Below are 13,462 nucleotides of genomic sequence, written 5' to 3'. Positions count from 1 at the left end.
AAGACTTTATTTGACTTTCCACAGGAAGAAAGTGCCTACTTTGCATCTTCCTTGAAGGAAGATGCCGGGCCCTACTTGTGTGCCCTCAGGAGTGGGGAGCTCACTCCCCTAAGCTGGCCTTCCCTTGGGTGATAGCTCCACCTGGGAGAAAGCCCTGTCTCATGTGGGGCTGAGGCTCCAGTCTTGTGGATTCCTCTGGGAATCAGTTCTGCCTCTGAGGCCTCAAGGCATGCCAGCCAGATCCAGGGACACAGTGATCATCACCCCTGAGTTTGTGCTTCTCTAGGATGAACACTCCTGGTTCTCTCATAGTTCCCCATGAGGTGGACTTTCTAAATCACTCCCTGTTGTGTCTCCTATGTGGATAAGCGATGGATATCATCATCTCTCTAGATTCAGAGAGCAGATCAGACTCCAAAGCAGTGTGAAGAGCTCATGTTAGAGCAGGACCATCAGTTTTTTTTATTGTGTTACTGGATTTTCATTGAAAGAGCCTGAAATTGCCTGAGATTTTGAGGGGGCCTTAGTGCTTAACACTTTTGATTAAGTTTAAGCACAGAGTCAGCAAACCCCCATGGTCATTTTTTCTGGCACTAACAATGGAAAGTCTCCTTGAAAAAGACACTGGTGATATTAGGAACATTTTCATGTTCTCCCCTTCGTATTTCCTCTCTTGATCTACATTGACATTTTTCTCCCCATACAACAACACAATTGTCTATTGACTCATTCACTCACATAACTGTCCAACTGTCCATCACTCCATCCACTTACTGTCCCTATTATCCACTACACACCATTCTAGTCATCTATCCAAAGATTCACTCATACAGTCACCTGTTCATCAAACTATCCATCTACCAATCCACTTATTTTTCATTCATTTTATATCCTCCTGTCCAGTCATGCACTTTATCTGTCCACCCAGCCACCCATCAATCCATCTATAATCCCACTCTCCTATCCACATGTTTATCCATCCATCTTCTCTTTCTCTCAGTCACATATGCATCAAGTATTCATCATTCATCCATCTCTTTATACATCCAATACCTAATGAGATTCTCTTAGAAATTTTGTATTGAATATTCTGAGGAATCCAAAACTGAATAAAATACATTCTCATACACACACACACACACACACACACACACACACTATCCTTATAGAAAAGTATAGGAGCAGATAAAACAAATGGTGCTAAATACCATAAAATAGAAACAAAGAAAACATTTGAGATTCAGAAGAGGAAGAAGTGGTATCCTAATGAGGCTGTGGATGCTTTCCTGGCAGAAGAGATATTTAGTGTGGGTCTTGGTTGAACAGCAGTATTTGGATACATGGGTGCATTAGAAGGAGTTCCAAGTAGAAGCAGCACATCAAAGATGTGGCGCCGTAAGAGCAGAGTTCATGTCTTATTCTTCATATCCCTGACGAGGTGCCTGTCGGAGGGCTGAGCACACAATAGAAACCTAATACATTCTTGCTGATTGATGTTATCCTTCTCTTTTCTGACAGGCATCCTAATACTTGATTAAGATAAGAATTCACTCTTTATTTTTTAGTGTATTTTGCAGTTGCCTAGCTGGATGGCCTTGGGCAAATCCCAAAACATTTCTGGGCTTATCTGAGTTTGAAGTTGGATTTCTGTGTCTATCGGGTGGTCCTTCCCCCCGCCAATCTTAATTGTTTATGTTTATGCTTTCTGTTCTAAGAGGTCAGAATTTATTTCCACATATATTAAATGTTGATTTATTTTGTTGGCACTAATTAATATAATTTCACCTGTCTTCAACTTTCCAAACCTCCACCCCAGACAAGAAAGTCTGTGATGTGGATGAAGGAGTAAGTTCTGTGTAGGGTAAATAGCTTTGGGAGAGAACCTGGAAGCCCTGAATTCAAGCCCAGCTTTGCCATGAGCTTGCTATTTGACCTTGGGCAAGTCGCTTCTCCTCTCTGCTTTAACCCCACCCCCCCAATAGAATCTAGCACTGAACTCAGCACTTGAGATTGTCTAGTTCAACATCCTTATCTTGCAAATGGAAAAACAGGTTCAGAAAGAAAGCACATGTAACTTATTCTAGATCATATCTAAATTAATGGCAAAGCACTATACTCCAAATCTGACTTCCAATTTAGGGGTATTTTTACTCAGCCACCACATTCAGTCTCCACTCACAGCCTCTATGTATCTCAGGAAGAGCTTTCTCTTCCACCTCCATCCCCTAGGAAGAAACATGAGTTTTCCAAGTGTTCTGACTGCGTGTTACTGATTCATGCCTGGGTGGGGGCTGGGCAGGCAGTATTTAAGGGCAAGTATTCCCAGCCTAACGGAGTTAATTATGTTCATCAGGAAGGGAGAAGAGAAAGGAACAAGGCGCTCTGGTTATCTACTGGGCTTTAATCAAATTGAGAAATGAGGAAATCCATCACCCAGAGGCTGAGGCAGTTGGAGAGCTTTGCTTCCGCTGGCTTCAAGTCCTGTAATGGGTTGGGCGCTGTCCAAGGTGCTGACATCTCCACTTGCTCTGAGTTCCTGGGAGGAGCTGGGAGAGGACCACTCCCAGCAAAGGGTTGGCGGCTTCTAGGAGAGGGCTCAGGATAGACCAAGAGAGGGTCTGGACATGTTGGGAGAGGCTGGCATTCCTGTGCTTCCTAAATCTTGCCTTTTAAATTTATCTCTCTGTTACGGAAAGCATCCCTTTTGTGACCAGAGTCCTGAGGACGGATTGAAGGAATCTGAAGAGAGGGGAGAGCCCTAGATTTCTTGTTGCCAGGGAGACTTCTGGCCCAGTCTGAGAATGGAGGCACAGTCTTTGACCTTGGGAACTTCCCTATCTTTAGGGAACACGTGGCTTCTGCTCTTATGCAATCCTCAGTTTAATGACAGAGACATAAACTTGCCTTTGGGAATTTATTGATCTGGTGGAGAAACATCATTCAACCTCTAACTCTAACCCAAGTATGATATTAGGAAGTCATGGCCTATGTCTACCTGGAGCCTCCATTCTGATAGGGAAGACATGGTCTTCCTTTGGAAAATTCCCAACCAGGCTGAGGAGACACAACACTTGGTATAGGGGGAAGTCTTTCATATAAGTAGGGAGATGGGATAAATTACAGATAAATTACAGGTGTGCACAATAACCAACCAAAGAGCTTCACATTATTGTTGAAGTTATTGCTATTAGACATTTAGTGTCAATCATGGAAGGCTTCCTGGTAGAGGTGAGTTTGAGTTGGGTTTGAAGTAAAGAAAGAGCTCTGGGTCCCTAGATCATAGACCCCTTGAGACCCATGACCTAGTCTTCTCATTCTTTTCTATCTCCTTTGGAATAAGTACAGCAAAGGCTTTTGTTTAATGAATGACTACAAACATATAGGTAGTGAATGCACCCACTTCATGAGTTGAGAGCAGAGGGGGATGGGGCAGGGATCTAGGAGGACAGTGGCTGGGGTGCAGAGCCTGAGACTGGGGTTGGGATGGAGGGAGGATGATAGAGTGGGCAGAGGGAGTAACCCCGTATGTGCCCAGGCCGCTGAAACACAGCATTTGAGGCAACTCTTTCATGTTCTGGAGCTGGTGAGAGACACTTTATTGAATCTTAAATTGTTAAAGCTAGAGACTATTAAATTACAAAAATCATAGACTTCTCAGCTTTTTGAACCACACAATCATGGAAAGTATTAGAACCATAGCATTTTTAGCAGGGCAGAATCACAGTGTCTTGAAATTATAGATCTGCAGAAGGTTAGAGCCAGAGAACCAAAAATCCATATTAGAGAATCTTAAAGTCCAAGAATTTCAGTGTCAAATGGAAAAAAAAAAGACCCCTACAGTTTATTGACCCCCTTTATTTGTGTCATTACTGTGCTGGGGATATTCTCATGTTATCCCATTTAATTCCTACCACAAGTCTTAAGCCATTCATCTCCATCCCCACTCAATACCAGACTTCTGACAAGATTTATCAAACACAGGCTTGTATAACCTTCATGACGGGGAAGCCATTAGATCTGGGCATAGCTCAAATGGCAGCTGGAGGGTTCTCCCTTATATAAGTTGACTCTCTCCCTGTAGTATTCCCACACTGGTCCAGTTCACATCCTCTGAGCTACCCTGAGCAAGTCTAATCTCCCACTCACATGACAGCTTTTCAGATGGCTAAAGACATCCCTCATTTCTTTCTTCTCTAGGCTAAGCTGGCTTGTTGATCATCTAACTAGAAATGGGACAGCAAATCAAAGAATATTTGAGCTGGAGAAGCCCTTAGAGGTCACCCTGCCTACAGACTTCCTTTCACTGCTAGGCAGTATGGCACTACGTGTGGGAGCGTGAAACTGGGGAGACAAGCTTGGGTTTGCAATGCAGAGTCCAGCACTGACTTGCTGTGTAACCTTCTGTCTCTTGGGTCTCAGTCTCCTTATCCCTAAAATAAAAAGAATAGTAATACCAGCACAATAGGGTTGATGTGAGGATAAACGAGATAATGCAGGGGAAGCTCTTAGCAGAGTGCTTGGCACACAGCAAGCAGTCAATAAATATTAGCTATAATTATTGGAGGCCCAGTGGGTGTGGGGACTTGCTCAAGATCACAGAGCAACCCAGAGGCAGACCTGGGGTTAGACCAAGGACTTCTGCCTCCCTGCCCAGGGTCCTTCCCAGCCTACACATCTCTCTATCTTCTTCAGAAAAAGGAAAGAACCCAGAGGGAACAGGGGTACTTGGTTCACTGAAGCAGGATGCAAGAAAGGGACAACCTTCCTCAGGCATAAGCTTCTTGGTTCCTTAACAAGAGGCCAGAGGAAGATGGCACCAGGGCTGGTCTAGTGATTCGACAATGTCTCTGGTGACCTGAGTGTTTCCAGTCCTAAGCTTTGAGGAAGATTACCCTTGTGATCATAAGAAGACTGATGTGCATTAGTTCTTTGTCCTCCCAAGCCAGAAGGAAGGGTCTGGTAACTAAAAGGGTCTGTTCTCCTCTTAGCCACTCACTTGCCTAGGAGGAGAGGTTTCTCAGCCACTGAGTCCTCACATCTCATTGGCCAAAACAAGTCACATGTCTACCCTTAGAGCACTCAATGGCAAAATGGAAGGCACTTCTTTGCTGACTTGGTTACCCCTGTGGCTAGGCACCTTACTACTGCAAGGAGGAAGAGGAAGCAGGCTACAGGAAGTCAACCAACAATGCCTGCCACACTCACCTTCTGTCTTCTGTCTGCATCACCCTCCCCTCCTTCCCACCTCTGCCAGGAAGTCTTCCCCTGTTGCGCTCGTTGGCCGGTACACCCTCTTCTGCCATGCAACTGAGCATTGCCTAATTCAAGCTGCATTCCGCTTTGTCAAACTTTCTCATCTTTTCATGTCCAAATCTTGTCTTTCCCAGCCAGGCTGTGATCTCTGTGAGAGTAATAGTAACTACTGGTGAGTAAGGACTTCCCAGGCACCAGGTCTTGTTCTGGGTCCTTGTGGGAGTCATCTCCCAAATGGCTCCCAATGATCCACACCTCCTGGCATTCACATGCTTTTGCATTCTCCTTCCACATTGTACCAGGGTTAGCATGTGTGACAGACAGAATATGGCAAATGTTACAGTGTTTCACAATCAGAACTAGATGAAAGAAGATACCACGGCTTCAATCTTGGTAGCATATATTCTCTATCTCAGGTCATTGATTCTAGGGAAGTTGGTTTCCATGTGAGGAGTGACCTTAGGGAGAGACCTGTGTAATAAGGAATATCTGTCTTTGGCCAGCTGCCAGTAAAGAACAGAATAAGCTGGGAGGAGAATCCCAGAATCCCAGTCGAGCCTTCAGATGGCAATAGCCCTTGCCAATGCTTGACAGCAGCCTCGGTATCAATTCTGAGTCAGACCCATGCAGTCAGCCCACTTGTGGATTCTTGACCCTCGGGAATTGAATGAGATAATAAATACTGATTGTTTTATGCTGCTAACTTTTGGGGTAATTTGTCACTCAGCAGTAGATGACTGCCACAGTGCTACACTGTCACACTCAATGCTCACAATTCTGATTGGTTGGAGTTTGTTTCTCCCCCTTCTGAATGGAGAAAACGAGGCTCAGCCCAGTAGAGTGACATCCCACACCTGGTAAGTGGCAGAGCTGGGATTTGCCTTCCTGTCTCTTGGTTTCCAAAGCAGAGGGCACCTGGTTCTGTCTTTTCAGCTGGAATGTTCCAGCTCCAGCATGAAGGTTGAAGAAATGGGATATGAAAAAGTACTTTCTTTCTCTGTTGTGTCCCCTGTCCTTTTTTCCATTCCAACCAGATTAGTTAGCAGCTACTATATCTATTTCATATGTGATTCAGGGACAAGCTGGCTTATTGGAAACAACATGGGGATTTGAAAGGGGGATGGATACCTAAGCTCTTGAGTGACCTTGGACAGGTTCCTGCACTTTCTGGGCCTTAGTTTCTTTATCTAATTCATAGGAAGAATAATTCCTTTTGCCTTCCTCTCCAGGGAGCCATGTAATGTGTTCTGAACCTGGGGAGGTTAGCTGTGAGGAAGGAGCAGCCCTGACCAGGGCTCTCTGCCCAGCACACCTACCTCTGAACAAGTGGTAAGTCACCTTTTCCTCTCCACCTGCATCCAGGGTCAGGGAACAGAGAACACTGAGTGGTGCTGGGGGTCCTGACCCACTTCTTCAGCTTAGCCTGCCCACACCCTCTCTCTCAGGCCAGGCTGCAGTCCTACAGAACCAGTGGAAATTTCCCCAGCCTGCCAGGAGCTTTCTGTGTGTTGAGCCTTTCCTTCCCACCTTCTCCACTGGGTGCGCTCCTACTCAGCTTTCCAGACTCATCTTAGATGTCCCACTTACAGGGTGCTGCTCCTGACCTGGATCGAAGCCTCCTACTTCTCTTGATTATTGCTCCAGTCTCCTGCCTGAACTGGCTTCCAGCTTCTCCCTTCCACTCAAAGCCCCCATGGTGCACCCAGTGCTTTTCTAAAATACAAATCTTTGTCCTGTCACTCCCTGCTTAAAATAACCGGTCAATGGAATAATCCATCAATCAATGCTTCAAGGGCTCCTCCTTGCCCTCAGGAAAGCATCCAAAGCCTTCGGCTAGAACTCAAGGCTTGGTCCCTGCTGTCTCTCCTCTCTCCTGATTTTCCTTCTCACACAGTATATGCCAGCCACATGGCTCTTGCCACCATATTCCAACCATACCTTGCTCTCTGCCTTTGCTCATCCTGTTGTTTCTGCTGTCCACCCGTGTCTTCTCCAGCTGGGGAAGTCCAGCTGAATCTTTATGGCTAGCTCTGCTATAACCTCCTCCAGGAAGGCTTCCTGGTTGCACCCAGGAAGAGCCATGGTTTCCTCGTCTTCCCTTTCCTGCATAACTGCCCATGCTTTTGTTAGTGCTTATCAGCTGTCTGCTTACAGGGGGAGTTTCCTGAGAGCCAACTCTATCTGATACATGGTTGTATCCCAGCAGTGCCTGCAGAGGGGCACAGAGCTGATGTGCAGGGCATGTTGGCTGGTAGGTGAACAAATGAATGAATGAATCCATCCTTGAATCATCACTTCTCAGCCTGTCTCAGAAGTTCTGCTTCCCAGGGCAAACCCATTTTATAGCCAAAGGGGAAGCAGAAGGAAGGGACTGAGCTGGAAGGGAGAAAGAAAATCAATAAAAATGTAAATCTAGTGGAGAAAAGCTGTCCCAAGCTGGCTGTGGGGAGAGATAAGACTGGGACAGCTGAGCCCTGGCTGACAGCGGAGGAGAGATTAGGGGACAAGCAGAGCTGCGGCCAGGGCAGGGCAAAGGGAGTGTGCTCCTCCCTGTCTCCTCCCCCACCCCCGCTCCCTGCTCCACGGGTTTATTAAATCCTGTTAGGCACAGGGGAAGGGGAGGCACCTGACAATTCTGATCATCAGGTGCCCTGCCCATGAGCCAGAGCATTTTTTATCAGGTTTGTATAATATGTGGGAGCAGACGTCCTGGTCCACCTTACTGAGGTGACAAAACTGAGTGTAGAGGAGTTGCCGTGTGTTCTGGGTCACTCCATGAAACTTAATGTCTGAACCCAAATTGGACTGTCTTTACAGCTCTCATCAGTGCATTCCACAAAGGATTTAGGGCCTGGGATCCTGGCTTGGCAGGGTGTCTCTCAACCTCTGAAATTGCATGTGCAATTGTGTTTGTGTGGGTTTTTAAAAAAATTTTCTGCAGTCTCTGTCTTTAATCAGATCCCAAAGGTGATTGCCACCTGCCCCTCATTGCCTATCCTGTGCTTCCCTGGAGGTGGTGGCTTTGAACTGAGCCTGGAAGATTAGGTAGGAGTTCATGAAGTGGGGGTGGAGAAACAAGCAGAGGGGTGGTGATGGAGAAAGCCATGTGGGCGGAGGGGACAGCAAAGCAGCGTGGTCAGGGGAAAGAATTCCACACGTTCAGGCCTTGGCGAGGGCCCTAGCTTCTCTCCCCTCAGTCAGTGCCAGCTGTGGTTCCTGGTTCCCAGCTCCTGAGGGGCATCTGCCTGACTTGGAACATCCCCTGCATACATGTACAAGTAAAAGGAACTCAGGGCCAGCATCAGGATGTCAGGTCTGGTCCCTGTCCTGTCCTTTGCTAGACTTTACCACCAGTAGTAGAATCTAACAGTGGGGCTTAATGCCCTCTCCTCCCACTCCAAGCAGGAGGAGGAGTGTGAGCTCACAGGTGCAAATACTTGTGGCTCTTCACTGACCACAGACTATACGGGGGAGGGCTGATCCCTAGGGGACCCCAACCCTTCTCTGCTCTGCCCTTGGCTCTTGGCCCCATGTCCCCCTTTCAGTGACTGCTGAGCCTCCTCACCCTTACAAGTCGAGAAAACTGCAAGCACAGGGACAAGGGTCATCTTCAGCTCTAGTTCAACCCAGAGTTGGACCCCCTGTGAGGTTAATGATTTTGGGGTATCAAAGCCTTGCCCCAGGCCCAGGGATGGTGCCTCACCAATAGTTCATATTGTCATATTTTTTGTGACATTCAGAAAGGCAAGACAATTTGACCACAATCCAGATTGCAATTTCTTTCCACTCCCACTTCCCTTGCGTCTCAATGAGTGGCCATTGGCATTTCTGGGATCTGGCCTAGGGGGAATCATGTTGAGGGCAGATTGAATTTGGGTTCATTGGAATATGTTTATGTGGATCTCATTTACTTCTGTGTACAGGTAAATCATCATAGCCACCTCTGCAGAAGAACAGCTTCTAAGAATGTTCCTACAAATTGACTGCCTCATTTGGCAATGTGACATTAAGGTGTCATACGCAGAAGTCATGTCATGATGTGAATGTGCTTTGTGCCATGTGACTTGGAAGTATATGGAAGAGGAGGAGAAACAGGAGACAAAGGTTGGAAATGTACAAAGCCAGAAACTGGTCTGTGGAAAATTCTTCTAATCACCAAGGAAGGAAAAATGTATTTTAGAGGTACGCATGACAGCTAGTTATAACTATTTTTCCGAATTGTGTGATGGAGTTTTTTTTGTTTTTGTTTTTTTTCTCATTCTGGGTAAATAGTCACTTTCTTACCTAATTTTGTTCAGGATAAGTATCCCTAATCCAAAACTCCAAAATCTGAAATGTTCCAAAATTCAAAGCTTTTTGAGAACTAATGTAGTAGTACAAGTGGAAAATTCCATACCTGACTTTAGATGATGGGTTACCATCAAAACATAGGTTACTGGGGTGCAGTGGTGCACCCCTGTAATCCCAGCAACTCTGGAGCCTGAGGCAGGAGAATCATAAGTTCAAGGCCAACCCCAGAAACTTAGCAAGGCCCTCAGGCAACTTAGGAAGACCCTGTTTCAAAATAAAAAATAAAACGAGTTGGGGATGTGGCTCAGGGGTTAAGTGCTCCTGAGTTCAGTTCATGGTACAAAAGCAAAAACAACAAACCCCAAAACACCCCACAGGCTAGCTATATAAGATGTATATGAAACACAATTTAATTTTATGTTTAAATTCATTAGAGTCCCATTCCTAAGATATCTTACTATGTATTTGCAAATATTCCAAAATCTGAAAACAATCCAAACTCTGAAAGACTTCTGAAAGCATTTTGAGGAAGGCATCTTCAACCTGTATTCATAATTTTGTACTCTCTTTGTTAAAGAGGTCTCCCACATTGGCTTCAGTTCTCAAAGACCTGGAACTAACCCTGGTTCCATTTTGTTTTATATGTGGTCTTGGGCAAGTTGCTTGTCCTTTCTGAGCTAGTTTCCTCTGTAAAATGTGAATGACAATTTGGATAGGTAAGGACTCAGACAGCCCCGTGACCTTATTGGAATCATTTGTGAAACCATTACTATAGCATGTAACCCAGTCAAACGGAAATTAGACCAGAATATAAAGAGAGAGAAAGATGCAATATACCAGAAATAATGGTGCACACTGAACCTAGTAAAACTTAAATCTAAATAACTGGAAATAATGTGGTTGTTGCAAACCTCTAATGCAGTTTATAAGAAGGGATTTTTGTAATAAAAGAGACATTATGCATGAACAAATTTAATAATAAGCAATATCTATAATTTCAGATTATCTGCAAAACCTGGGCAACAGGAGGGAAAGAGAAGAAATATAAACATACTGAAAGCCTCATCTGGTTGGAGGAGACTTTGAAATTCTTGGCATTGATAAATGCAGGCTCAGATATTTGTTAAACATTTACAGTCAATCAGTAGAATAAAGCAGGAATTAGAACATCTATTCTTCCTTCTTCTCCTTTCAGTTGGGAAAGCCCCAGAGCGCTGGCACTGAGAGCTGTTCAGAGGACACAAGTCAGTCCAGCTTCTCCCAGCCCCCCACTCAGGGCTGGGCACACAGGGGTAGGAGAGTCTCTGCCTCCCCAGCAGTAGGTCCCAGCCAAGTCAGGTATGTGGTAGCAACAGAAGGGCTGGAAGCAGATCAGGAGATCCTTTCCTCCTGAGAAATAACCAGACCAGATAAAACTGGCCAGAAAACCAGACAAGGCCTGATGAAGCAAAGGATCCCGGGGTTCAGCCCCAACTGTGCTGCAGGGTCACTCATTGTGCAGAGCTGGGCATTACTATTCCAAGTGTGACAGGCCTGTGTCACACTGATCCAGATATCCCAGAGAACCAGATGCTACCTTCAACCTGAGTGTCACTGAATCAGACATTACACAACCCCAGTGATACAGACTCGGGCACTGGGAAGGAAATGGGGGAGAGTAGGTTATTGTTCGCAACAGTCACAAAAGTGGCCCCTGGTCAAATGTGTTTGAGATCTCCACAGTGTGGAGAGAGCCGTGAGTGCATCTGAGTATATGTTTGGTCTTTGAAGTTAGTGTGGAACTGTCTCCCGCTGCATTCTGGGGCCTCTAAGGCAAGACTCAGCCTCACTCCTAAACTGTGGCTCCCTGAGGATAAGGGCTGGAACTTCCGAGCCAAAGAGTGAGTCTCCGGCCTCAGCTAAGGCTCCCTCCACCCGATGCTGAGAGGCCCTGTGTGAGGCCAGCTCTCTTCCCAGTGGGGCTCCCTTTAGAGGCCAGTACCAGTCTTGGACTCCAGGGGGCGCCAAGTAGACATGTCTTGAAGGTGGCCTGGGACTGAGGCTGGGGATACCTGAGTGGATCCTGACCACAGAGATGGTCAGAGCTAAAGAAGCCTGGCATCTGGCAAGCCCATTCCCACCTGACAGGAGGCGCCTGGGACTCAGGGTGCTGGGCTGTGGCCTGACACGGAGGGCAGCCTGGACTACTGTGTGCTACTTCCCTCCCCTAAGGCCCAAGAGAGATATGCAGTCTTTCCACCCAGGAAAGCTTGGTTCTAAGTCAACTGTCTGGCTGGGGAAGGAACAGGGAAGACCCTCTTGCTTTACAAGTGACCAACACAGCAAACCCCCAAATAATTCCTTGGTTCCAATAAGCAAAGGCCCAAAGAGGGCCAGTAGCTTGTCCAAAGTCACACAGCAATTTAGTGGAGGAGCTAGAATAGGAACACAGTGCTGCTGACACCCAATCTTGGTCAAAGCACTCAGAGGAGGTACCTCTGTGACTCCCACTCTTGGACAGGTGAGACCCAGGGACAGCTCACACACTGGAATCCTCTGGCTGCTTCTTTGGCCCTGACACCAACAGTTGCTGCTCTAGGCCTGGGCTGCGATTGCTTGCTTTGGTCCCTGCCTCTTTGTTCTGCTGCCTCAGGATGGCCAAAACCAAGGCGAAGCACACCAGGGAGCCCGTTTTGAAGAAGAACTGGAGGCCAATGAACCTGGGGGAAGAACAAGGGACACTTGAACGTAGGAGCCCAGGTCCAGGGCTCAGATGTCCTCGGGCTGGGGGCAGAGTGGAGTCAGCACACATTACTCATGGTGCCATTGCAGACCTTGAGGCTCGGGGCGGGGTGGACATTGACTCCCACTGGGCCCCTTCTCTGGAGGAGGCAGGGAGGCTCTGCAGAGCCCTGGGCAGGACAGAAGCCTGGTCATCCTCTTGCTCTGTCCTTGATGGCCTTGTGAGGTACACTGGCTCTGCCTCTCTCTGAGCCTCTCTGAGGGCTCGGGGGCTTGACTAGCATAAATTTGGATTGCTCTTACCCCACAAGGGAAACAGGGTCCTCCTCCCTGTTTAACTCACCAAGGCCCAAGTTTGACTCTTCCTTCTCTAGGAAGGGACCCCCACCACGCCAACAGTCCTAGCCCACAGGAACTATGCTCTCTTCAGAGCCAGACATGGTCAGCTCCCTGTCCTTGGCCTTACCAGCAGGTCCTCCCCACATCCACCCTAAACCAGAGGCTTTAGTGCATTCAGGTTGCTTTGAGCTAACCATTGTACAGATGGGTAGACTGAGTTCCAGTGAAGGTAGACAGGACTTTCTGCCCAACCCCACTCTCATCTCTCTCATTTGGGCTGTTCCTGATTCTCCCTGGGCTCCTGTGTCAACTCTGTGGTCAGACAACTTGGGGACCAGGCCCAGCATTGCCAGTTGTTAACTGTGTGTGACCTTGGGCCACTTACATTAGATTTCTTTCCTCTTCTATACAATAGGGAATTGCATCCTGCTCACAGGACTGGGGAGCTTTGTACTGGATACTTTAGGGGACCTCTGCTCCCTGCTGGTGTCCTGCCTGGGATTCCGTCTTCCCAGCATCTTTCCCACTTCCCTGGCCCGAGTCTCACCGGTTCCGGAGCAGGTCATTGTCGTAGTAGCGGCAGACAGCTCGCCGCCCACAGCTCAGGGCCCAGTGCACACAGGTGGTATCGATGGCGCTGCCGTGGATCACAGGGCTGGGCATCCAGGCTAGGGGAGGATGTGCTCAGGGGACAGTGGAGATCCAACCTTCCCCAGGCCCCCACAACCTTTCAGGGGCTCTGGGCCATGGCGGGACCTCCAGACACCCCTTTACTACATACTACTACATATCAGAGGAAGCCCCCACCAGACTGTCTGGCTTCTACTTGCACCTGGGCCAGGTCTGCTGCCCCATGTGT

The 13,462-nt window shown here is 47.4% G+C and overlaps 1 protein-coding gene and 1 long non-coding RNA gene across 6 annotated transcripts in view; one reads left to right on the top strand and one right to left on the bottom strand.

The window, feature by feature from the left end:
- The first annotated feature begins 2,632 nt into the window (after positions 1-2,632).
- Positions 2,633-11,832, top strand: LOC124958237 (uncharacterized). The gene is made up of 3 exons (XR_007103851.1): positions 2,633-6,582; positions 9,177-9,435; positions 10,545-11,832. It is a non-coding gene; the product is annotated as an uncharacterized LOC124958237 (long non-coding RNA).
- Slco2b1 (solute carrier organic anion transporter family member 2B1) overlaps positions 10,503-13,462 on the bottom strand; it is a 50,475-nt gene continuing 47,515 nt past the window's right edge. For all 5 annotated transcript variants that reach the window (XM_047516077.1, XM_047516080.1, XM_047516076.1 and 2 more), the window contains 2 exons: positions 13,151-13,271; positions 10,503-12,242 (listed from right to left, as the gene is read on the bottom strand). In XM_047516077.1, the coding sequence (XP_047372033.1) occupies positions 12,062-12,242; positions 13,151-13,271 (302 nt within the window). In that variant the 3' untranslated portion in view covers positions 10,503-12,061. The remainder of the gene's footprint in view (positions 12,243-13,150; positions 13,272-13,462) is intronic.

Source organism: Sciurus carolinensis, chromosome 11, assembly GCF_902686445.1.
Source record: "Sciurus carolinensis chromosome 11, mSciCar1.2, whole genome shotgun sequence".
NCBI classification, from domain to species: Eukaryota; Metazoa; Chordata; class Mammalia; order Rodentia; family Sciuridae; genus Sciurus; species Sciurus carolinensis.
The sequence above is the reverse complement of the archived record's forward strand: the minus strand, read 5'-3'. Positions and strand labels throughout refer to the sequence as shown.